General features: G+C 41.9%; 1 protein-coding gene and 1 long non-coding RNA gene across 5 annotated transcripts in view; one reads left to right on the forward strand and one right to left on the reverse strand.

Moving 5' to 3' along the window:
- Positions 1-18698, reverse strand: part of LOC147164939 (rho GTPase-activating protein 20-like) — a 28551-nt gene extending 9853 nt beyond the window's left edge. For 2 of the 3 annotated variants that reach the window (XM_086090784.1, XM_086090786.1), the window contains exons 1-5: positions 9235-9556; positions 6286-6371; positions 2913-3089; positions 930-1079; positions 294-335 (exon numbers count right to left, since the gene is read on the reverse strand). In XM_086090784.1, the coding sequence (XP_085946910.1) occupies positions 294-335; positions 930-1079; positions 2913-3089; positions 6286-6371; positions 9235-9339 (560 nt within the window). In that variant the 5' untranslated portion in view covers positions 9340-9556. Of the gene's footprint in view, positions 1-293; positions 336-929; positions 1080-2912; positions 3090-6285; positions 6372-9234; positions 9557-18351 lie in introns of those variants that run through there. The other variant, XM_086090785.1, reaches the window with a different exon arrangement.
- The window catches only part of LOC147164938 (uncharacterized), a 50097-nt gene that overhangs the window by 14665 nt on the left and 8254 nt on the right, over positions 1-27178 (forward strand). The window contains exons 3-4 of one of the 2 annotated variants that reach the window (XR_015096642.1): positions 9429-9576; positions 14415-14570. This is a non-coding gene — a long non-coding RNA (uncharacterized LOC147164938). Of the gene's footprint in view, positions 1-9428; positions 9577-14414; positions 14571-27178 lie in introns of those variants that run through there. The other variant, XR_015096641.1, reaches the window with a different exon arrangement.

Below are 27178 nucleotides of genomic sequence, written 5' to 3' on the forward strand. Positions count from 1 at the left end.
CCTTTCCCCATTCGTTACAAAGACGGAAGTCAATTTGAATGTCAACGCACGAAAAAAACGACGCTATGCGCTTGTCCTCCTGGGAAATATTGTCTTCCTTCAGGCATAACATTACCGCTTTTGTCCATATGGCGCCGCTATAATCATTATAAACTGAAAGTTCCTTAGTGTTGCTTTAATGGACCAAAAAAAGAGTATGTTTTATTAATCGACCAATAAATCAGTTATCAGAATTGTATCCATCTTTTGTTCTCAATTTACACTTTACAACTGAAGGCGAAATTGTCCTTTACCTTTTGATAAGCGCCAGCCACTTCTCCTTCTGCTCCTCGGAGCTGCGCAGGAGAGCCAAAAACATTATGCACATGACATTTCATTCGTACATCGACGACGAGAGGGAGCATTTGTGGAAAAGACGCGGTCGGGTTACGCAACGGACGATTCCGCGGCGCTGAAGCTACGAGCGGATTCCCGCTGAGGGGGAATGTAAGAATGTTACGTCAACGTCACGGCTGCCTGCGATGAGGCCAGAGGGTGTAAATGGTGTAAACACACACTGCTGCACATATGAATGTGTGTGTGTGTGTCTGATGTTAGCCTGTCACGCTGCGGTTTGCGTTAGGAATGGTGCGCCGCCCTTCAGGGTCTGTGTAGTGTTTATATATATTTCGAGGTTTCCATCTTCAAGCTATGTAATGTACTTTACAGCCACCTTGCGCAACAGAAATAAACACGAGTAGAAATGAATCGAAGAGTCAAAAACTCCACGGTATGGTCAACCAACCTCACGCAACGTATGTGTAAAGCAGTTCCCCGCATCGCCAGCTTCACCTTTCGATAGTAATGTATATTCATCATGACCGCCACCGTGCACAATAGAAAAATAGAGCAGAATGACGATCAGAGTAGCACAACGATCTGGTGTGTACCTGAAGGTGGCTACACTGTTGCAGGTGGGCCATCCCAGGACGAAGCTTCTCTCTGGGCTGGTGCTGCCCTCGCAAACCTCCTCCACGCAGCCCGCCGTCCACATCTCGCACACGCGCACTCGCGCCTTCACCTTGAAGTGAGAAGGAGACCTGCGGGATGAAGTGATCATGCGTTATCTTTTATTATTACAGTATTTAAAAAATGCTCAAAATAAGAAATAGATTAAATGCTTTATTATGTTTATTATATATGTGTATATATATATATATATATATGCGTATTACATTGCAATGATCAAAAGCGCTCACGGACAATACAGCACATTGCCCACATACTGTCAAGATTGGGCAAAATAAATTCATTTTCTCTAATATATTTATTATTTATTCATATTTATATTGGAGAAAAACAATTTACTATAATTCTTGTATTACATATTTTTACATTTATTTTATTTCAGCAAAAATAATTTTTAGTTTATTTCTATTTATTTATTTATTAGCATATTACAATTATTTATCACTTATTTGTAATACTTTACTGTACTTTGTATATTTTATTTTTTAAATATTTATTCATAATCTTAATATTTCTTTGTGCATTTGCTATATTACGTTTCTTGTGTATTTAGAAATTGCTGTTGAAAAATCTCTCAAAATTCCCAATTTTATTTTATTTTTTATGTTATTTGTATTTTGTCCTTGAGGGCCGAGAAAGGCACATACTGTATAAAAGTAAAAAAATATATATATTTATGATATCTGAGAAATTAACTTCTGAGGAGTTCCACAAGGAACCTATGTGGATCTCCTTTGACTAAAAAAAGAAAGTAAAAAAATATATACATACAGTATGTAAAAAAAAAAGGAAACTTTTGAGCTCTTTTATGTGTTCTGACAATGTCTGCAAAGTAGTTTCTCCAAGAGGTATTTAAACGTTCCAATCAGAGCGAGCAGGTGGTCTTAAAGGCGAAAAAAATCAAGCATGTGAAGCCCGACATTTACAGCCGTGCTCACCCAAAAACGCATTTTAGCCGACGCCGCGATTACGGAGGACGATGTTCCAAATGCACGTCAATGCACGGCAGCCATTTTGTCAAACATTCCTCCGAGTTGGCCCGCGTTCAGCTCAGCCACCGTGTAATAAAGACAATTATAGCCGAGGGGTCAGCTCCGACTGGAACCGACCACAAAGGTCCTGCTGTGTCTGCACACTGTGTGTGCGAGCGCATGCGTGCATGTGCGCGCGCGCGCGTGTTAAATACGGACATGCTCTTTAAGTTTCTATTTTGGTGCACTGGTCTGGGTGGGGAGCCCTCGCGCTGGGCTTTGATCCCCGCCGGGCTTCATATGGATTTAATTGGCCGGAAAATAATTACACGTTTAGCAGAGGGAGGCATAGCGAAGAGTTGAGGAGGTTAGAAGAGTTCGAGAGGGAGGAAAAGGGGAAAGACGGGGTTGCGGCCAAAAAGAGGGAGGTTAGGAGGGGAAAGTAGGGAGGGAGGAAGAAGGCAAGTGGGTTAAAAGGTTGGGAGGTGAGGAGAGAACGAGGAAAATAAAAGAAAGTTGAGGAGGTAAAGAGAGAGCAGGAAGAGGGTCAGGTGGATTGAAGCGAGGGAAGAAGACGGTGAGGGATGGAAATAGTGTGGGAAGAATGTAGGATGTGATTTGGGTATGGGGGTATTGAGATGAGGTAATGACGGAAAGGGGTAAAATAATATAGTGAGGTAAGGTGATTGGGAGGTAAGGGTGTATGGTTTTCGCATGGTAAGGAGGTAGTGGGATATGAGTTAAGGCATGATTTTAGAGGGATAAAGAGGCCAAGAGATCCTGAGGGATGGTAGGGAGTGAGGTAGGGAGGAAAGATAAGTAATGAAGTAGAGGGGTAATGAGTTCAGGAAGTCCGTGTTGGGGGGTAGCGACTCGGTGAAGAATGGCGGGAAGGACGGATGTTGAGGTGCCGCATATGAAGTGAGGACTGACTTGGTCTTGGTGACGATGAGCGTGTCGGTGAAAAGGAAGAGATGTCTGTCCTGAGTCTGCAGGCCCGTCTTCATCTGGACTTGAACGTGACCCAGGAACGCTCGGCCCGGACTTTCGCTCAAGAAGCTCTGGACCAGTCCACACGACTCTGGACTCGCCGGTGTCAGGCAGCTTTCCCTGAAAACCAAACAACCGCCATCATGCAGCTTTTCCACGCTCGACTTTCTTCCGATTGGCTAAAAAGTGGTTGTCGTGGCAACCGAGTCAGGAAGTGCTTGGAGAGGTGCGTTCTTTCCTGTTTGGACAAATAATGTCCGCTTATCTGCATCGCCTCCGTGTTTACAAACACACGCCGGAGACTCGCACGAACGTATGCCGACTCGGCTCAAGTGGCATGCTAACAAATTAGCATAAACACATTTGGGGCTCATCTGGACTTTTTGTTTGCCTGTGCGCTCCACCTGTTGTCGTCAGTCGTGTGTCTTCTTAGTCACTTGTTGTGTGCCTTGTTGTCTAGTTAGGGTGTTTGTATTTCGTTCTCGGTTACTATTCATTCTTTGTCGTCACGCTATGGCGCCACAACGTCAAGCAGCGCAACACAATGTCACGCTATGGCGTGTTGTTCTTTGCAGCATCTAAACAGTAACCTAATTGAGAATTTCCTGAAACAAGTGTCTTGTCTTCCTGAAACAAAAGTCCAACAGATGACACGGTCGGTATTCCGCGTGCGTCCCGCCCCACTGAATGCCGGATTGACAGCCGAGTGGACCCGGCTCCCTTTGAGCGTGATTGATGCACCGCTAATGGCCGCATTGTGATGCTCATGATGTTGATTAATAGCACCGGCAAACACAGACGCATAACACAGCATACTAATCGCTACTAGCATGGGGGGGGGGGGGGGGGGTCTCATTGAAGTTTTTAAAATTCAGCCCCTGAAGCCTGTGTGCCTTAGCAACATGCATTTTAGTCGACAGGTCAATTATGAGTAGACCCACAAAAAAAGTCTCAAGAAGCCATGCATTAAGAAAGACAGGAAGTCTGCCATTTTGCTTTGAAGCAACCATTTTAGGGTCACTTTGGTCATTTCCATACCTGGCTTCTTCAAAAGTGTTTAAAATTCGGCCCCTGAAACATGTGTCCCTCAGCACAGTCAACAACATGGAATTTGGTAGACATGTCTATGATGAGTAAACCCACCAAAAGTCTTAAAAGAGCCATGTCTAAAAAGACACATTTTAGGGTAATTTTGGCCATTTGCAACAAAATTTGAAGCACAGACAGATGGACAAAGTCTAATTGCAAAACATTTCAGCTTTAGTTTTTCCGTGTGAGCGAAGCATGGTGACTCTAATAACTCAATATATTGAACAAGCAGAGCTCGACGGTGATTGTTTGATTGACAGACAACTACAGGAAGTTGACCACTCACACACTTTCTCATGTCTTCCCACCCGCATGACTCACATCCCCGTCTGGACTGACACACACAGAATGAGGTCGGAATACTGAAACTTCCTTTTTTTTTTGTCTTTTACAGGCATTAAAAAAAGAGGTGCCAAAATGTGCTGCATGATGGCATTATTAAAATGTAGATGAAGTGCATGCGTGTGTGTGTGTGTGTGTGAGTGCGAGCGAGTGAGTGAGGAGGGTGTGTGTGTGCTGTCAGCCGCTAAGTTAAAATCCAGGGTCTGTTTTTCGGGGGCTCCTGATGGGAAAGCCAGACCGACAGGAAGTGACCTCACTCCATTATTGAATTTCACTTTTCACAATGTCAGAATGTCATGTTGCCTTTTGGAAAACAAGTTGCTAGGTTACAACGACACACACACACACACTCCGGTACTTTCCTTTTTGCGGTGAAACGCCAGCGAGCCATTATGAGGTCATGTGATTGGACCAATGTGTGAGGCCCGCTTGCATAACGACAAACCCAAAAGGCTCATTAAGTGATCACATGACTCGAGGTGTGAGCGATCGGGTTGTTTACACACATGCGCACACCTACACCATACACACCTACACAGTTAATAATATAAAGTACACACCGTCCCTCCTCTTTCTGGCAGCTGGCAGTGCGTGAAACAGGGCTGGTGCGGGCACGGCTAATTAAAGTTTCCCCCGGTGCGTTTGGCTCAGCTTATCAGGAGGAAGAAGAAGGGATTTGGGCACGTGTGCTACGAAGAGTCTCGTATCCCATAAACATGTCAATCACCCCCCCTGCAGAGCCACAAATGAGTCACATGACCCCCCCCCCCCCCCCCTCCTCCTCCCCGTGGCCTCTCAACTTTGGTCGTCACGAAATGTTTTGCTCAGGGAGGCAATATCATAAAAAACATGTTTGCACGTGACGCTAGCTGTGTAGGCTACATAACTAGCATTACATCATAGTGTGACGACACAGCTAATGCAGTGTGTGTGTGTGTGGGGTCACCCCTTTATTACACAGTGGGGCCAATATTTCAGGATTTTACATAGTTGTGGGGCCTACCCGTCCTTGTGGGGCCATTAAGCTGGGCCCCACAAGTTTAGACCTCTATTTGAGGGTCAAGACTTGGTTTTAGAGTTTAGGTTTAAATTGGGTTATGGTCGTGGTTAGGGTAAGAGTTGGGTTTTGTGTTTGAACTTGTGTGTTTGTATGTATGTCATTACTTTTGTGAGTGTGTGTAGATGTATGTTTACATATGTGTGAGCATGTACTACTGCAGGGCTGTAGTCAAGTCCACCTTTATCGAGTCCAAGTCAAGTCAGAGCCACAAAGGCCCGAATCCAATCAAATACAAGTCACACAGGTCCAAGACAAATCTGAGTCTCAAAAGCCCAAGTCAGAGTTGCAAAGGTCCAAGCCCAAGTCAAGTCTGAGTCACAAAGGTCCAAGTCCAAGTCAAAAAGGTCCAAGTGCAAGTCAAGTCAGTCATAAAGGTCCAAATCCAAGTCAAGTCCCAGTCACGGAGGTCCAAGTCCAGATGAGAAACTAAAAATAAAACATTAAATTAAATGATCCAAATTATTATAATATAATTATTATATTAGTATTCATAAAAAACAACAAATAAAAAAATACTATTTTCACGACCACAACATTCGAGAAATTTCATTATGCGCACTGGGTGGCCAATGTCAATGCTAGTCTATTTTGATCATCTGAATAACTGTATTTCAAGTTTCTTGTGTGTGCACGTGTATTTGCATGCGTGCACGGATCACTGCAAATGTGAATGTGGCTGTGTGCGCATGTGCATATGTGTGTGTTTTTTGCATGTGTATATATCCGTGTATGTGTGTGTGTGTGGGGGGGGTGTGCGTGTGTGTGTGTGTGTGGGGTGTGTGTGTGTGTGTGTGTGTGTGTGTGTGTGTGTGTGCGTGTGCATACCTGGATGTGCTTCTGGACCTGGTCAGTGCTTTGCTGATAACCAATGAGGGAGCAGATTGTCTTCTCTGAGCCAGCGTCTTCATCTTCTACACACAGACACACAAAAACAGAAGAAAAACACACACAAACACATGCAATCAGTTTTTATGTTCATCCTCATTGACACCACCGGAAATACCACCAGGAAGCCAAATTTCGATTCATTTGTGTGTGTGTGTGTGGGGGGGGGGGGGGGGGGTTGAGGGGAAGTGTGGCGGCTGGAAGGAAAAGAGAAGTGGCCACAACGGTGGAGAAGGAAAAAGAGGAATTAAGCTTCAATGGCTAAAGATGGAAAGTAGCAAGCAGTCTGTAGTCTGTGGACAAAAGTATTGAAACACAATCTGTCCATAGACTTGAATGGAATTAAGTTGAAAAGTTCCCATACTTTTCCTTAATGCACCAAAAACATATTTTGCCTTGAACGCCTAAAGTGTCGCCAATGACTGCCGAAGGCAACAGTGACATTTCTGAAATGGCTGACAGGCCGCATGTGGCACACATCTGACATAACAAGAGGAACAAGTTGACACATAGCATTGTCGCATTGCATCACACCGGGAGATAGTTTGAATATTTTGGCTTCCTCCTGTCGCCAAAATATAAGACCTTTACGACGCTCACAATAATCATGAACATTGTAAAAATTAGTATCTCCTTGGCTCGTGTCAGTCAAAAGTCAGCATTGGTATTTTTGTACAGCTCTTGCATTGGATGATGGATGGGTAACATAAATGCCACAATTTTTCATTGGTTCTACTGTGGGGGGTGGGGGGGGGGCACATAGCACCACACATTCCTAACATGATGAGTGACAAAATACGTACAAAATAAAATGCTCTTAATATATTTTAATTACATTTTTCAATGCATGAATAAAAGATCCACTATCGTAAACAAACAACAAATAACCACATCGTGTGATCTCCCCTCCCCCTCCTCCACCACCACTCTTGCATAAAAAAATACCATTCTAGGACGGCACAAAACTGCTGAACAAAAAAACAACATAAAGTGCAAGAACACTGTGAACAATTTTTTTTCATCACGAAAAATCAACAAATTCCAAAATTTTAATATTGAGGTACTCTTTGTCCTGCATTTCAAGTCCTCAACGAATTATTAGGACTACTCACGTTGCAGTATAAGACCCAGTGTATGCACAACTAAGACATGTCTGCCACCTAGTGGTAAATAGTGATATTGCAACTTAAAACATTGTTTTAACTGTCTTCTTTAACTTTATACATAGCACTTTTTTATGCACCTATGGTTGCTTTTAAAGTGCTGTATTAAATTGAGTTGAGTCCAGGTAGCTGTCACCTAGCACAGCCCATCCGCCATTTCGACGCGAGTGGCTCGCAACTAAAATGCAAATAAAAGACAGGGGAATTTGACATTCGTGAGCACTTTGGTAGCTCCGAGCACAATCTACTAACGACAGCAAAAAGCTCGCCAGGATACAGCTATTCTGGGGGGGGTCGGGGGGAACACATCTCCATTCTCCACACATTTGATAAGTCTTTGCCGATGTGAAATGTGACGTTACATGCGGCAAATTGCAACACCGCCCGCTCACTGAGCGTTAATGTCCTGCTAAATGATAGCGCTACTTGGTTTTTGGTATGTATGGCCACAAATGTGCAATATTTGGACACTAAATTGCAAGGCAACCATAAAAATGTGTTTGCTGACACAAAAATGCAAAAATACAACATACTATTTACAAATATGATATATATAGCCAGGGAAAGAGCATGTCCACAATTTTGCCATTAAAATTAATTTTGATCATTCCCAAGTTAGTTATAATGGTGCATTAAACTAATTTGCTCACAAAAGGACAACATTTATGCATAAAAAATGCTATATTTAAGCACAAAGAGCAAGAGAAGTTGAGAATATTTCTTTTAATGGAAACAGTCCCCGATTACCTCATTTCCGTGAGCAACAAAAGGACTCGCTTTTTCTTTGGATTTTTTTTGTTGTTGCGCCGCTTAGCATTAGCTTCACTGTACAATGGGTCAATTGCCTTTGAAGTAAAAAAAGGAGCATTGAAAGGGTGAGTAGTTTTACTTTATTGTAGGTTTATGCATTTTCCCCCATAAAACAGATTATTAAACATAATTTAACATTTAGTATACATGACTAAACGTTTCAAGTAAAGTGAATCTTTAACAAACAAAAAAATTGGACCTACATTTTCCTCAAACACTGCAGTTCTAATAAGGGTCACTTGCGGCGCTGTTTAACAGGATTTGTTAACATCACTGCACTGCAAGTGTCAATGTCATATTTAGCCATCAATGTGGTGTGTGGCCAGCATAATTAATGAATCAATCTATTGTTGTGTGTTTCTGACAAAAGGATCATGATGACCATGCTATTTTCTTGTGTGCAAAACACACAAAAAACAGTTAAAATATGACAGTAGTGATGAAAAAAATTATAATGACGATAATCATGATTACAATGAACTATAATGCCATGTTTGTCCTTTTTCCCAGAAAAATGGTAGTTCCCCATAGAATTGTATAATGTTACAATTAAAATATCATATTTGATCAAATAAAAGGATATAAAAACAAAACATGTTTCTTGTTGTACACACAAGCTAGTTTCCCATATAATTTTTTACCATTTAACCACGATATTGGCACACAAATATATCACGATATTGCAATATCGTTGAACACAAATGTAGTTTTTGGCACAAAATAATAAAACTGTAATTGTTAAAAAAAATAAAAAAAAATAAAAAGTCGGTCAAGTGGTAAGGTAAATTCAACATTTTGATATAATATCTTTGATGACAGAAAGACTACTTTAGGCTATGGAAATGGTTGAGGAAAATAGACACAAAATGCCACTCAGTGCCCTTAATTGGAACCCTGAGGAGGACCGGCTGTCTACCTTTTTATTATCCGGGAGCGGCGTGCTCTTCCCGGCCACAGAGTCGGAGTCGCTCCGGCCCACGGCGGCGCCCTGCTGCTGCTGTTGCGGTGACATGCTTTCCATCAAGAAACGGATCCACCGGGCCAAGCGCACCGGGCAAGCAGTATTCCCATGACACGACGGTCCGATAAAGTCTTTGTTTTATCCTGCAGACAGCTGGACGGAAGCTCGTGGAGGATCCATGACGGCGGGGGTTCGCCCAGAGACGCGCCGGAAAGCTGCTTACTCCGAGCGGACCCAATTTGATCTGAGCGCCGCTTGACTGGAGGATCGACCAACGATGGCGACACCAACATCAAGGTAGATGGTGTTCAATAAGATACGTCCGGTGTGTTACCAAACTAAAAGACGTACACTGAGGAGATTGTGGAATTTCTGTCTATTTTAGCAGCTGTGCTTTATTTTGATAGGTCAGCAGTTGCGAACAAACGCGAAGTGACAGGAAATGGAAATGTTAGAGTGACTATAAAGTCTAAACTGGAAGGTTTCGAACACAAACGCTTGGAGAACTAATTATACAACTTTGAAACTTTTTTTAAAATGGAAAAATATGGTACTGACAATTTTGAGTTTATTCAATTAAAGAATAAATTACATTTAAATACATAAAAAAAACTTTCCACTACTTTTTATCCTTATTGATTAAGTAATATAATTTTATTGAAATCGTAATCATACATGCTGAACTGTGTAGGAAAATGCTAACTTTTACAAATACTTAACATTTGAGTTGAACTAGCAATTTGAATAATTTTAATTTGAACAGTTTTATGCTCGAAAGGTGGGAAAAAGAACAGAACAAAGTACTGAAATTGATCTGCCAACTTCCCAGCTTCGAAGTTAGTATTGTTAACATAATGTAACACCCACACTCAATATTCTCTCCTCTTTTTTTGTGTTGCAAGCAGTTGTCAGACCAGACGCTGGCAGTCATCAAATTATTTGATGCCCTGCTGCTGCGTAAAACCGCACAGTCGCAGCAATATCCCACCTTTAGCTGCATTCTCTGACCCTTTGCTAACAAGCCACAATGTTAACCAGCCATCCACCATAACACGAGAAGCAGCTCTGCTAGCGTGATGTAGTACAGTTAAATGACAGTCCAGCTAAAGTTGGAACCGGTGCAGACGCTTTTCGAGGCAAGCTGTCTGTTTCCTGATGTTATTCCGGACAGCAGCGGTCTGGTCTGCTTTGGTCTGTCTGAAGGATCGAGAGCGGAGCGGCAGACTGGGTCCAGGGTGTGTCGGCGTTGTGGTTGGAAACGCCGCGTGCGTTGCCTGCGTGCGCTGTTTGCACTGTTTCTGTTGGCCAAAGGATGACAACAATAACAACTTTCCAGACTTTTCCTTTCTTTTCCGTAACCTGCTCGTCAGACGAATTTTACAACCTAATATATAAGAGGGAAAATATATGCTAAGTATATGGCGCTATTCGTAGTCGTGGTAGTAGTTTGTCTTATTGGCAGCAATAGTAGGTTGATATGTAGAAATCAGTACTAGTGTAATTACAGGAGTAGTAGCAGAAGTATTAGAAGTTCATATGAAAAGTAGTGTAGGTAGTAGTATGTAGTCGTAATATGAAGTAGAGGTATCGCTGGTATGTTGAGTATTGCTATGAAGTAAAAATTGTTGTATGTCATAGCAGCATGTACTAGAAGTAGTAGTATGTGTAGTAGTGGTAGAAGTGGTAGTATTAACACAGTAGTATGTACTGAATGATGTATTGTTAATACTTAGTCGTAGCAACAAGTAGTAGTAGAAGTAGTATTAAGTAGTAGAAAGTCATAGTTGTAGGAAGTAGTAGATGTTTTTCTTTGTCCATTTCACACAAGCTTCTCCTTGTTGCTAGGTAGAGTAGAAGAGGGCTCAATCCTCAGATGGCTCATTGGCTAATAACACAAAATGAAATATCCCAGCCACACCCCCACCAGGCTGTTTGAGTGACAGCCCGCCGACAGACACTGACATGAGCAAGCCCGAAACATCTTCCCGACAAAACCACCATCACCATTAGTGCCTGAACAAAATGGATGTTTTGGTTTCAGACCTTTCTGGAGAATCAGACAGACAGACAGACACACACGCCGTGATAGTGAGGAGACACAAGACAGAGAAGCAGACGTCTGAGCCTGGCCACTGTCCTCTTACACACACGCACACGCACACCCACACACACACACACCCTGTGACCTGACTAATCAGATTAGTGCGGTGTGCCTGCAGAGAGTTGACATGCTGCTGACGTGCTGCCATGTGCTCTACTACTACTACTACTGTTGTTGTTGTTGTTGTTGTTGTTGTTGTGATGTCACACAGTGATTGAGAAAACCGGGAAAATGGCCCCAACAATGACTTTAGCCTTCCTCTCTGGTTTGAATGTGCGAGGTGTCAGTGGAAAAGATGTCACACCAGGTAAATTACTCGGACGCGAGACGGAACGCCGTCTTTGGATTGAACACCCCATTTTTCTTTTAGCGCTCAGTACCTTAGACTCTAATGTTAGATTTGGCAGGAGCATCCTTTTGTTGAATGACAGTTATAATTCTTTAATAAAAAAACGTCAAGCATATAATTGACACATGTATTTAAGGCAAGTTGTATAATGTGGTTGTGGTTAACAAAGTTAAAACATCATCATAAAGCATGCTGTTTCTACTAAGTACGGTCTCAAATGTTCTCCAATTTCGATACCGTAAATGTACAGGATCATATGCTGAGAAACTTCTTGGGAGGAGCAATATGGCGGCCTCGCGACTTCAAAACTCCTAGCCTATCGGCTATCCAATAATATATACATTGACCCACATAGCGGGTTCGTCCGTTTTTTTTTGACACAAATTGGGTTCTTTTTTGACCCAACTGTTTTGTGTTTATACAGTTCTCAATGCATAGGAAGTAAACACTGAACATCACAAGACCAAACCCTAAACAAATGTGAGCTGTGATGCCAGCAATGCGAGCCCGAGGGCAGTTTGACATCAATTTCAGGTGTCAACAGAGGCCGGTATAAAGCCAAAATGCCAGCCCCTTGAGATGGATGACAACAAATGGATTAATCTGTTGAATTCTTATTCCACTAACACAATATTTATCAGAATTCCGTGTTTAGACTAGTGGGGGTCCATTAAGAACCCAAATTGAAAGCTCAACGGGGCTCTCGAGCTCTCAGCTGGAGGATCCAGACGTGGAGCCAGCAAAGCTAATCAACACGAGATAAGTGCGTTAGTCGACTTCCGTGTGCGTGTCAGTCAGCCGTCACGTTCACAGCTTCGGTCTCGTATCGCATCCGAGAGGTCAGGAGCCAAGAGGTCTAAAGCCCACATTCCACCTTGGGAGGGGGGCCGGGACCACGAGGTGAAACCTGGACGGCGACGTAAGGTTAGGACGTCTCAAGTAGTTCCCACCAAATTCATGTCAGATAATAAACAAAAAAGTTCAGAGGTCGCACGGAGGAAGCTTTGCATGCTGATCTTGGGATTTGGGTCGGAGGCAGGGGCACGAGGAGGGGGTCCCTAATATTTACAAGAAAAGACAACATGGCTTCTTCGTTCAGTTTGCGGGTGGGCAAATTTTTAGGCTCAAGGGCAGATTGTATTTAATTTAAAAATGTGTTCTTAATGCCATTATAAAATTGTTTGTTTTAGCCTACTGGTGTTCTTTTTGTATTATTTACAATAAATAAATAATCCAATTATTTAAATTAATAAAATAATAAAAGATTAATCGATGTTCATATGAGATTGTTTTATTATTAAAATAGAAAAATATGAAGGCTCAATTTTTAAATACTGTATAGTGTTTATTAAATAAATTAAATAAATAAATGATCATGAAACAGTGTGATTGACTTCATAATTATCATACAAAATTAATAAAAATGTATGTGAATATAACCAAGTTTCAAAAAAATCTACTGGCATTGTAAAATGTACATGTATTATGATTTTTTTAATACCAATTTATATAAGCATTTAATAAAATAAAATGCTTAGAAAATATAATCAATGCATTTTAAAATACTTAAGTATTATAGGTTACATGTATTTTAATTGACTAATTTGAGGGAAAATGGTTTTAATTAATGCAACAAATATTACAGGACTTGACTCTGGGCTGTATGAGTAACACATCGACACTTACAGGATGATGATGATGATGATGATGATGATGATGATGATGATGATGATGATATATCATGAAGCTACTTATGTGGGTCTTTAGTACGCTCACACACTTGAGTGTTGCTATTTTGAAAGGTGTTTGCAAAGCATGACAGGGGGCTCCCTTTCCCCCTCTGCAGTGGGTCAAGTGCGCCGTCATAACATCCAATGAAAACGTGTGGCGCGGCCGAGCGAAGCCAAGTTAGGAGAACAACACCGTTGGCATCCAGCCAGCGCCCGCGCACTACCACACATCTGGATGTGTATGTGTGTGTGCGCATTTGTCATGACAAAGTGAGGACATCAATCCCATTAGCCACCAACATGAGGTCTGAGAACCAACACAATAGCTGTACCTAATGTTTTGTCCAACTTGACATATTGAGCCAATACAGCAAATATTTGGCTGTGACGCGACAGCATAAAATGGCTTTAGCCGTGCGCATGTTGAGTTTAGCTGCGATTTGTCTCGTTAAAGAAGCGTAAACGACGTCAAGCTGCCAAAACATGCAATCCGAGGAGGACCGGTCCAACAGCTACACGAGCTGGGAGAATACCGGACCCGCAGCAATGCGATTGTTGGCCCAGAAATGGCATCAATCTGTCGAATAGTAATGATGGCATAGAAATGTCTGTTTCGTGTCAGCCTGTTCCACGTTAATGAGGGATAGATCAGGTTGGGTGTCAATTAAGTAAAGAAGCATGTTTGGGATTATTTTACAATCTTGTTCAAACTTTTTACGATTAGGTGCTGTGGTCTGAGCAGCAGGGGGCGCTACTTCTCTCATTGCCGACAAGTGCCAAGGGCCATCTCGTCAAACGCTTCATCACTTCCTTAGCTTCTTTCAACGTCCAGCTTCACCCCCCCCCCCCCCCCTTTGCTCTGCCGTGAGTGTCCACAATGAAGACCATCCACGCCCCCTCCTAGTCCACTTCTGCAGGGTCAGTCGGACTTAATCCTCCCCTCTGCCTCTTACAGCTGGCCTAATACCTCCTGCCGCCACCCCCGACGTCTCAGACTTCCCAACCTGCCGAGTCACCACCTCTCATCCGAAGGTTTGACGGGGAGGTCTTGACTCTCTTGCTACAAGTAGAAACCTCAAACCAGAGCCCACCCAGGGGAGAGCCTCAGATAATAAAGGTCAGATAAACCATTTTTTGCTTGTTCGGAAGAAGGCGGACAAATACCAGGGCCCGTTGAGTACCAGGATAGGTCGCAGTTGAGTTTATCTGGAGTCGATTAAAACTCCGAGGGAAGTCACACATCTTCATAAAACACGCGAGTTCGCTCCGTGTCGTCATCAGTTGGGGCTTGAGTAGATCTGAGTGTTTCAAAGGTCTGTAGGCTCGGTGGGAGTATCATTCGTTTTTAGTTGGTTAGGTTTAGAGTTTGATGGGAGCCAATGAAATCAAGCCCCCCCCCCCCCCCCCCCCGGGCTCCCAAAATCAAACATAAACTCATAGATTAATGGGGGTTTGGCTAAAGGGGATTGTAGATTAAAAAAAAATGTTAAGAGAATTTGGGGAAGAAAAAACAGAAGCTGATTTGTGGGGAAGATTGCTCATAGGGTTAAATGTGTGGGGTTAGGATTGGTGTTAATGAGAAAATGTGTCTGTTGTAGTTTAGGTTTAGGGGATGGGTTAGGGTAAAACTGTCTATAGTTTTAGAGTTACCGTTATGGGTTGGGAGATTTGGGGTTAAGAGTATTTTTATCTGCAATGGAAATTTTATTTCAATTCTCGATAAACACTGTTTTGAGGGGAAAACACTGTATTGCTAATTGGGTACATTTAGGGTTTGGTTTTAGGGGTAGGATTACGGGGGAATTTGGGGGAAAAAAATCCATTGTAAGGAAAAACAACAACAAACTGTTCAAATGTTTGGGCTGTAATTCGAATCGTCCATTCTCGTGCAATAACAGGTTCAAGCAGGGCTCGACCGGCACAAGTCCTCGGCCCTGGCATTCTGACTTAGGTCCGCCAGCCCAGCCCGATTCCTGACCACTCTTGATTACCACGTAGCTCTACCACGGATGTTTATTGGTTCACTTTGCTCGCTATATTGTAAATGGATGAATGGGCTGCTCCATCTAAATTGTGGGCCGACCTCTTGGGGTAAAATGGAGCAAACTAGTAATTGAATAGCACCACATCGGCCCCAAAAGACACCGGCCCACCGGGGCCAGTCCAGTCTTGGGTTCAGGAAAAATGTTCACTGGGTTATGATTAGGGGGAAAAAAAAAAGTAAATTCATTATAGATCAAACATGATTTGACTGGATAAATGACAAAGTGCTGCAAAATCGCCGTAAGATCAAAGACATGCATGCAAAAACTCGTTATCAGGAGAAGCTCAACTGCATGTATTTGTTAGCTTTCTCGACCTTAATCTCACATCAAAACACATACAAACTCCCCCAAAACACTCCATGTATTAAATCAGTCATGCGAGAGCAAACGCATGCCTGAATACACGGCAGGCTGTGCGCACATGTCAAAGTGCATACACGCTACATTGTCAGTATTGTCTGGCGTGTTATGACTTGGGAGAGGTAATGATACACCAGAACCAGTCCAGCGCACTTAATGAGCGCTCCCCATAGCTTCATATAATCGTTGCATGTGCGCGTGCATGCATGCATGTGCGTGGTTTCATACTCGAAAGGCTGACGGCCTCACTGACCTCCCTAATGGCTTTCCCTCTCCACGTGTATCACACACGACCGCCGCCCCGCAACATCGGGAAGATGTCGGGACGTTCCGCCGCGGTGTTTATGTTGCAGGCGTTAAGGCTGAGATTTAAGTAAATATTATCGTGAGTCAAACTAACATGGGGGGCGTTTATGTTTAGAGATATTAGCCATTAGCCGAACCATGGCTAATGATGCATTCAAGACTGCTAAGAAGTGGGAATTATAGTGGCAGTGAGGGAAAAAAAACGACCTAGCGAACCGATCCAGGTTTACTCCGAAGTCAGAACAGGATAAGCGATCTGCGAAATGGATGCGGGGATGTGAGCCAAATTGTCTGTCAACACATAAAAGGCCACATTACTTGCAAACGGGTGCGGTGGAAGTCACTTCACACACTGTCGTCAGCATTCCTTTATGTCTGGCGGTGACCTCACGTGGTGCCACCTGACTACTTCCTTACTGTACACTTGCACTCACACGTCTGTAATCACACCCGAAAACAACGCCGCTGACAAAAAGTAGGTCATGCCAAGAAGAAGAAAAAATATTTACATCAGCGTAAATCCTTCATGAGATTTATCCTCCTTGGAAGGTAATCCCTGGTCTGGATGCATTCCATCATAAATATCCTTTCGTGTGACGGATATAAAAAAAAAAAAAAATCATAGTTGTGCTTCAAACAGGATTTACACAGCAGGTCCCAATTTTGATTAAGTACAAATATCCCCTTTCCGCCGATCCATACGACCATGTTTATGTTGACGGAACACCTGAAGTGTCGTAATAACGCCTCGACATATCCGCGGAAATACCACAGACTTGATCCGTACTTTGGAGATTTTTGCGTTATGAAATGAATAAAGCTTCATGTGCGGAATTCTCAAAGAGGTTTGGCCAGCTGTCAGCATCATTCCTGCTCGCACGGGAGATTTGGACAAAATAAGAAGTCGAAAGAAGCCATGCATGGAAAGACGCAGGATGTCTACCATTTTGCTTTGAAGGAGGCATTTTGGGAGAAATGTCTCCACTAGTTCTCCACAGACATACATTTCACGTCCGATTGTTATAGAATTTAAACCCCATTACTACACAGAGAGAAACACAAAATTGCTAAATGCTTATTGTTTTTGTCATTGGATTTGGCAGAAACATGGCAACACATATATTGATTTGCCATAAAACTAGTAATTCAGCTCATGAATTGCTTAAAAACTCATTCCCTGAAGCCAGGTTCACTTAGCAACATGACATTTGGTAATAATTAGGGGTGGGAATCTTTGAATGTCTCATGATTCGATTTGATTCCGATTTTTTGGCCTGCGATTTGATTCAGAATCGATTTTTGATTAAGAACGATTCTTGATTCAAAGTGATTTGATTGACAATGATTTTTGCTTCAATCTATAGATGTGCAAGGAATTGTAATGATCTACTCCAGTATGACTCGCTAATGCTAATTAGCGCGCTACTCGCGGCACTTTTATCACTCAAAAGAACGGCTCCACGCTGAAAAAAAAACTTTTATTGGAATAACTTTTTTTTCTTTTTTTCTTTTTGGAATAACTTGATGGTGACTTTTTCCTTCCACTCTCTAATGTGGCCACAACTTATTAGTGTATTAGACCACGTGGATTTACATTGCCCCTCAGTGGCCAAACCGGGTACAACATGAACAGCGCTCCAAATAAAGGCACACACAAACAAAGGCAAGACAGTATAAAATAATTTAAATAAAATCGATTTTGGGACATTTAAAATTGATTCAGAATCGTACTAAATGAGAATCCCAATTCTTATGAGAATCGATTTTTTGGGCACACTTCTAGTAATGTCTATCATGAGTAGACCCAGAAAAAAGTCTCAGGAAGCCACAAAAAATCTGCCATTTTGGTTTGGAGCAGCCATGTTAGGACCATTTCCAGGGTTCCTTCAAAAAGGTACTCAACATTTTTGCTCCGATAGTTACGCAACTATAACCACAAATACTGGACAGATGGACGATGCCAACTTGCAAAACAGTTTGATGACGAAATTCTGCAAATCATGACAAAAAAACAAAAACTCTTCACAATGCGGACTCTACAAAGAGCATCATTTAATCTCTGAGAGTGTGAAACAAATTCTGTCTTTCCTGTAACTCTACGAAATTCCCACACCAATCACTTCCCACTTGCGACCTGTCATCATCAGCTGTCACTTCATCTTGCGCGTGAAAGGCACTCACTCTGACGGTGTGAAACTCCACACAGCTTCCCGCCCGGCCCCTCGCCATCTCCGCTTGCTCGTCCATGTCGGGAAAGTTCTCCTGAAGCATTTCCCCTCACGAAAAGTCACCCGAGATCGGTCTCCCGGCCGTTCCTCTCAGGTGTAGTGGAACCTGAAGCTGTGTAGATCCATTGAGGAAAACGGCGGGAATCTTCACCAGCGTGTGAAATGTTTCTCTTTGCTGCCTACTGCCCGTCTGGCTGGCTGACTCGTCGGGCGTTTGGTCCTGTCCTGACAGTTCGCCCCCACCTTGCTACCTCCTCCTCTAGCTCAGTCCACACCCAGACCAGCCAGCGGGGTCCTATTGGCTGGTCAGGTGGAAAGGGGGTGAACGCTGGTGGGCTCCATAGGGGGGTTAGAGAAAGGGCACAATTGGGGGTTGCTTGGCAGATCGATCTGCTTGTCTGTGATTAGTCAACAGCTAACGGTTGATCATCTCCTGGGGGAAAAGGAGATTTTTTCTTACATTTAGAGTTTGTGCACTACAGTTTGGGAATGTACATGAATGTGGGGGGAACAAAAAAACAAAAAAAAAAACACACCATAACCTAAAGTGAAGAATGTCTGTGTCGGCATCATACTTTGGGGTTGTCATGTTGGAGGGAATTATGAATCGTTCCAAATAGTCATCAACGTTAGTATAAAACCTTCAGGCTTCCACTAAACAGATTATTACAAAAAATAAAAAAAATCCTACTAGAACTGTTTGATTTCATTTGGGTCTGTCCTACAGATGGAACTGGGACCTCAGCAGGGTGTAAAGAATTATAATCTGTTCCAAATAACATTCAGTGTTAACATTTAGGTTTCTTCTAGAAAGCAAAAAAAAAAAGAAAGAAAAAGAAAAGGCCTACTAAAACAACTTAACTTTACTGTAATTAGAGGCACCTTAAATGGTGGCAGGTGTGTGCCGTTGAGTTTGAATGTGACTGGTTAATTCTGAACACAGCCACATCCAATTATATGAGGGTGTGCACATTTATGCAACAACATTATTAGTTATGTATTTTTTTTACTTCCCCTCTCAAAAACTTTTTTTTTTATTTTTTTTATTAAATTGGATACTATAGGTTATAGGTCACATTAATGGTGGAAAATGTTTTGTAATAATTTATATTGGTATCATTTTTTTTTTTTTTTTACAAAAGCCTGGCATTTAATCAGGGGTGTGTAGACTTTTTACATCCACTCTATACAATGTGTCACACCGGTAAACCCCCCCCCCCCCCCATCTCTCTGTCTGTCTCAGGTATGTGAGCAACTTACGTCACATATTCACCAATTCCGCGGCACTCCCGCTCGAAACGTTCGTCAGCTCTCCGACGGGAATGGTAACAAACTCTTTAGCGGCGACTTTGTGTTTGGATTTCAGAAGTTCGAGGACGCTTACGAGGACATTAACATTCTTCTTAAGAATCATTACAAACACACTTTGACCCAGAAATGTGGGCTGATGACGCAAAAGCCTTCGTCTGCAAAGGGAAGCTCTTATCGGCAGATTCATTTAGCGCCAATTGGCGGCGTAACAGCGTAACGAACCAGCTCAACTATGTTGGGATGGCCTTCTTCTCATGAGCGCTTCCAGGAGTTCTTCAAAGCCAATCTCGTATGCTAGACAAATGGATGATGCTTAAATTGGGAAGGATTTAGGTTTTGGTTATTGTGGGCGGAGTATCGCGATGACACCTTAAATCACAAATCTTAGCTCATGAATTTTGAAATTTGGTAGACATGTCTATCTCGAGTACTCCCGCAAAAAAAATCCATACCCAAAAGAACACGGGAAGTCAGCCATTTTGGTTTTCCAGAGAACTTCTCCGAGATTTTGTCCAATGGCTTCTAAATTTGAACTTTTGAAATTGCAAAACATTTTAGTTTCCGTTGCGTTTGAGTAAAAAGTATGGCTGCCAAGTTTGATGACTCGACAATTTCACCGAGCAACACCAAATTTGGTAGGCATGTCTATCATGTGTCTATCATATAATGTCGGGGAAAAAAAACACAGGCGGTCTGTCATTTTGGTTTGAAGTGACCATTTCCAGGTCGATTTTGCCATTTCACGCATTTTATTTACACCGACAGCCTCCAGACTTAAACCCTATAAAGCGATGCAGTTTCTGGACCCAAAAGTTTTCAAGCACGATGAAATTAACAGATCCGTTTTCTCGCCGTTCCGATACTTTGGGCGGAGAGTGACACGAACAAAATGGAAAACGCAGAGTTTAGTGTTATGAAGATAAGACGCACTCCTTGTCTTGATGGTTTAAAGGGCTCCTTAAATCTTCGGGGCAGGTTAGGTGGCGAGTGGGGGGGGAGGGGGGATGACAAAAAGGACAAAAGGCCACGTAAACATCATGACCAAGCATAACAAGTCTGGGAATGAGGCCGCCGAGCTGAGAGGATTACGGCTGCTCGCTGACACGCTCCAGACTTTGATCCGTCAGTCACGGCAACATGCTAACACCCGCAAAAACTAACTTAGCTAAAAACTAAGTATGGGTCATGTGTAAGTCAAGCTGTTGACAGTAATGAAGTCAATTTAGTTAAGTACAGTTCTTAAGAAGGACAGTTTTTATGGATTTGTAATTAACTTGAGTGATTGATTTTTTGTCATCTTCAACTTGACACCGCTTCAGCTTCAAGGCAAAGTGTACTGTACTTCGCCCATGACTATTTTTTTTGCAGTTCTGATTAAATTTGCCATTCCTGTATGGTCATGGCCTTTTATTGATAGGGGAGATTCGGTCCCACCTGTCGATCATGCAAGCACCAATCTCCACATAGCTTTACAGTAATACGGTTGTAATTTTTTGTATTTAAAAAAAGTTGTAGCATAATTAAACCAAAATAAAGTAAAACTCTAGCCTGATGGCAACATAATGAACGCCTGCCGGACATGAAACAAACACTTGAAGACACGCAATGGATGCCTGATGCACATGGAATGGACACTTGACAAACATGTAATGATAGACACAAAATGGATGCCTGGCAAATACCAAATGACACCTGCCTAACAGACACATCATGGACGCCTGATGGACAAAAGCCAAACAAAAAGCCAAACTTGGTGTAACTAATTCATTAGCTGCTCACCGAGGTCAAGACGGATTCGCCCAGGGTGGTCGGCCTCACGCAGGTCCGGTCGAGTGGCCGGCCAAACCCTGATCCCCGTGCCGGATTCGACTAATTGGATCATGCCGCGGCAGAGCCTTCAAAAGGCCAAAAATCAGACAGCCGCCAGAGCGAGACGCAAAATGGCTAATTAGCGTTAGCGGACATCACAGGACTCCCACCAAGTACAACTCCCTCAGTTTTCAAAACTATTTTGTTACCTCCTTCACGCCAATTAAATTTCCATTCATGTTTGTTTCTGGCATTACGCAAAAATTAATTCATTTAGCAAATTTGTAATCAGGACCACTAGCTAGCCTTATTAGCTTCAAGCTTAATCGACCTCATGTTAGTAGAATGTTTGCATTTTGGCTAATGAGCTAACAACAGGATAGCATTGTTTTACTGACAGTACACAGCATACCTTGTCCGAAGGCACTGATTTAGCATTTTTGGCCAACACACATCTTAGCTGTGCCATCTTCCTACAATTGAGGCAAGGCATGAGTGTGTTTTAGTATAATTTTTGGTTTCTAAGTGTCTTATCTGCACAACAAGTGTAAAGTCAATATTTTCCTTGTGGGCGATAGCCCCGTCGGTACCATCTACAAGGCACTTAAAACCCCCAAAGCAGATGATCCTGTAACATTTACGCTGACCTCTTTTGAGAGCGGAGGGATTCCGACAGCGTGACGGAGGGTCTCATTAATCTAATTTACGAGCAGCATCAAGTTAGCAGCCGCTATGTGAGCATTAGCTCGCTGGTACTGGGCCAATGAGGAATTAGCGTTTTTTTTTCTATGCAGGGCTCTGTGTGAGGTTTCTGAATATAGTTAGCATCAATTTACTATATAAGGGGATCTAGACGTAACAGATTAATAGTAGTAAATAAAGCAATAGAGTCTGTTGAATCCTAACACACACAAATCAAATCTAAGACTTTTCGGCAAAAGCTGTTCCCGATCAGCTCTGATTACGTAACTCAAATTAGAGATAGCTTTTTTCTTTCTTTTAAGACTTAATCTTAAAAGTCAAAATAAAAAAAACTAATCGCAGCATGACAGCTGAGATGTAACGATATCCAAACATCACGATACGATGTTATCACAATATGAAGGTCACGATACGATAATTATCACGATATTTGTGGGGAGGTTGGCGATACAAAAAAGTCACAATATTGTAAAAGAAAAAGAAAAAAGAGCTTATACTAAAAAAAAAAAACCCACACACAATATTGTGCTTTTGTACATTACACCAATGAAAAATATAAAAATATAATAAATATTATAGATAAAAAAATTATAAATATATATATTGAAGCACTTACTTACACATATTGACTCTGATTACAAGCATATTACATTCCCCTTCATCTGAAACATAGAAGGGCCAAAACATGCCTTGGGAAAATTAAACTGCACTAAAAAAAACTAGCTACCAGAGGGTGCCAGAACTGTACAAATGGAAATCAACCCGATTTTTTAAAACAGATGTGCTGCTTTTAATATCGTGAGTGAAGACGACAATATAGTGTGACAGTTTTAATATCGCGATATCACGATATTGCCATTATCGGGACATCCCTAGTATCGACGACGCCCGCCAAAATAAAAGCGTATAACAGTGCTAAGCATCCTCCTTTTTATCAGAACATTGTGTCGCACAAAATCGAATGCAACAGAGCTTCTCAATTTCAGCTCGTTGACTACGTTGACTAGCATGCGACCTACCAAAATAAAAGCAAAACAAAAATATATTTTGACTTTTGGGGTGACTAAACTTTTAAAAAGGTAGCTAATGTTACTGTGCTTCACACACACACACACACACATGCACACACAATATTTTTTGACAGGTAACATCAAGGCTCACACTCCCCCGTACTGAAAGCATATTTCTGCGAAAGCCAAGGAAAGGCGATACTTCGCAGAGATCTTATCCGATTCCTGACTGACGGATGTAGAACTCCACACTCTCAAAATGTGTCGAGGTTAGCACGTGAAGGTGACCAGAACGTCAAAGAAACGTTTGGAAAATGAAGACAAATGATTCCTTGGCAGAGTTGATTAGTGACACGTTCCTGGCAACGACGCTGCGAGGACTCCTTTTTTGACGTGATTACTGCGAGGTCAGAGTAATTGCTGTACTAGATATGTCAGAAAGTAAAGTGAATCATATCACAGCTGGAGTGAACCCGCTGCCACCGCTGCTGCGCCATTGTTTGCATTATTTACATAATTATTTGAATGATTATTTACATGCGCGCCACATTCCTGCGATGAGCTTTGAAAAAAAAAAAAAAAAACGCTGCGTAACAGATGCTCGGCACACACGGGTTCCTGTGGAAAACGGCCCAGCCAAGAATACGCCGATCTGTTTTATTGACGTCCAAATATGGTCTTAAAGGCATCATCCCGCCCAGAGCCGCTGTCGTCTGTCACGCCGCTGACGGCTGGAGAAACACTTTAAATAACAGAAATAACGTGTCCTCTCATTCAACTCTTTCGACGTAATAAGCAAGCAGCAGGTTGAAGGAAGTCACATTGAACATCGTTTCAATGGGACATATTGTATTCTGGACATTTGCTTGGATATACACATACAGTGTTTGGCTGTCTGAAGTGTGACATCATTCTTATTTCCGTGTCTTGATCATTTCAATTTTAGAGCCCACACGCGAGTTTCTCCGTCCATGACTTGGATGCTGCCTGGGTGAACATCAAATTGCATCGTCATTGGGGTAAAGTCTTGTACCTCGGGTAAATCATGTTCTAATCAAAAGTGATTCATCAAAGAATTGGAGTTAATTTGATGGTAATTGTGTGAGTGAATCGTATTGAAACGGAAGCAAACTGCCGTGATTAAAGTGAATCATTTGGTATTTGGTGTGAATCGTGTCCGAATTCAAGTGAATCATACGGAAATTGGAGCCAAGTGAATCGTAAGTAGAGTGAATCGGGTCGTAATTGGAGCGAATCATATCTTAAGTGGACTGAATTGTGCCGTAGCTGGAGTGAATTGTATGACACTGCAACTGAATCGTATCATAATTGGAATGAATCATATCATGATTAGAGTGAATCTTATCCTAACAGACTCCATTTAAACCAGGATTGGAGTCACAGCTTTAAGAATATCAATAAAAATCGGATTATTTTGAATCTTTTTTTCAACTGGCTCCAGTTACGCTAAGATTCACTCCAGTTGTAATAAGATTCACTCCAATTCTGAAGCGATTCAATTCAATTCTGATATGATTCCTATCGTAATTGGGGTGACTCTTATTTCATATTTCATAATTCACCATATGGGAAGGGGAGTGAATCATATCAGAATTAGAGTCAATTGCATCATCGTTAGAGTGAATCATATCGAAATTGGAGTGAATCATCTTGTATTTTGAGCGAATCGTATCCCACTGCTCCGCTCATAATAATTAAAAACAACAAATGATTTCTGTCGGGATGCCATCACGCTCGGTGTGGGAACTCAACATGTAACGTTATCCAGCTAAGCCGAGTTGCTGAGATTCGCAGCGTTTCATTTCATGTAGATCAACTGGTCGCTCACTCCCACATGATCCGGTGGCACCGAAGACCTTACTCGTATAAAAAGAGCATTAGCCTGTAACCCTGTGGAAAATCACGGGGGTGTTGGGCCAGATCAATATCGCAGGAATGTGAACTGCACAAGCTCTTTCTTTAGTTCTTACTAAAGCGAAATAATATCAATAACAATATTTTGGCCACCAGAGGACTTTTATAACTGCTGCCTTCTCATTTTCTGAAATCTGTTTGTTACAATTTAATACGCTTGGTGATCAAATACAGTTGTGGCTTCCAGGGGTTCTTCAAACAAGACCTCCTCTGAGTCATTTTGTCCAAGTGCTACCAAATTAAAACCTTGTATATGAGACAAAGGGAGGAAACGATGTGAAACATTAGATTTTTCGCAATTGTGTGTCAGCGGAGCATGGCAGTAAAGTTTGATGACTTGCTGGGAATCATAAAACTAATAAGTAAACCATAATTGCTTTTATTTTTGGGGGTAAATTAAGCCCGCCGAGGCCAATTTGACTGGACAACATGAAACTTGGTAGGCATGCCTATCATGAGTCGACCCACAAAAAAACTCTCAGAGAGCCATGTCTGAAAGGGCACAGGGAAGTGGCCATTTTGATTTGAAGCAGACATTTTAGCTCAAAATTTGAATGGTAATAAAATCAGGTTCTTTTGAAAATTCAGCCCTTGAAGTCAGTTTCCCTTAGCAGCGTGAAATTTGGTAGCCATGGCAATCAGAAGTAGACCCACAAAAAAGTCAAAAAACTTGCTTGAAAAGAGACAGGAAGTCGGCCATTTTGATTTGAAGCATACATTTTGGGCCAAAATTCTAATAATATTCAATGAATCAGATTCTTTTAAAAATGTAGCCCTAAAGTCAGTTTTACGTACGCCCGCATCCCACTGACTGACAAATGTTTGCGAGTGTTGGCCGAAGGCAGCGAACGTGCACTCCCGTCAGGGTTCGTGCCAGGTTTGCAAATATTCGGCAAACGTTTGCCAGACATTCGAGTAAAGTATTAATACTTTTTTTTAAGAAAAAACTTTTTTTTAAGAAAAAGCTTTTTTTTAAGAAAAAACTTTTTTTTAAGAAAAAGCTTTTTTTTAAGAAAAAACTTTTTTTTAAGAAAAAACTTTTTTTTAAGAAAAAGCTTTTTTTTAAGAAAAAACTTTTTTTTAAGAAAAAACTTTTTTTTAAGAAAAAACTTTTTTTTAAGAAAAAACTTTTTTTTAAGAAAAAACTTTTTTTTAAGAAAAAACTTTTTTTTAAGAAAAAACATTAAGGGTAAGCCATTTTTGCTTTGAGCGGACAATTTTCAGTTGTTTTGGCACGGTTGTAACACGAAAGATGACGTGATGTGGATGGTGCCAAGTGAGGTGGCGGGTCAAACGCTCCCCCTTGGGGCTGGCTTTGCTCTTTGAGCCGAGGCCTTCAGATTTCATTACGAGCCTCTCGCCGTTTGTTTGTGTGTGCGGGCATGTGTGTGCGCGCCAAGCAGGGGCTGCCCAGCCAACTATGGCGAGGTCCTGCGGGGGACACGGCGTTTACGTGTACTTGGTCACTCGTGGCTATCTTCAGCCTGCGGTTGTTTAAATGCTGACAAATATGATGGTGACACTTTATGCGGCAAAAATGCATTGGTTGACCACAAATAATTGTACTCGGGCATATGATGGCTATAATTGCCTCAAAAAATGTTTGAGTAAAATATTTGTTCAGGGCAGTCGTAATTTCCCGTGGGAATGCAATATGTCATGAAAACACTACAGTTGCTTCTTAAAAGGTCTCCATTGGTGTTTTTGTTGATTTAAGTTTTGTGTCTCTTTTCTCATATCTGTCTCGTCAGGCCGGTTCCTTGTGTCTTCCGGTCAGCTCCCTCAGCCACTCGTGTGTTATGCAGTTGCCCCTCGTCTCGTCAGTTTGCTCGTATTTATTTTTTATTTTTTTGTGTTTACTGCGTCTCTTCTTGTTGCTGAATCTCAAGTCTTGCCTTGTTTTTATTTGTAGTGAATTTATCCCCAGATTTCTCTCTTTTTTTTGTACTTTGAGTCTGGTTTTTGATTTTTTCCCCCACTCCTTTCAGTACCTCATTTTCCTTTTTTTTTTCC

This window comes from Leptonotus elevatus, chromosome 12, assembly GCF_054856555.1.
Source record: "Leptonotus elevatus isolate MCC_2025b chromosome 12, RoL_Lele_1.0, whole genome shotgun sequence".
Classification (NCBI taxonomy): Eukaryota; Metazoa; Chordata; class Actinopteri; order Syngnathiformes; family Syngnathidae; genus Leptonotus; species Leptonotus elevatus.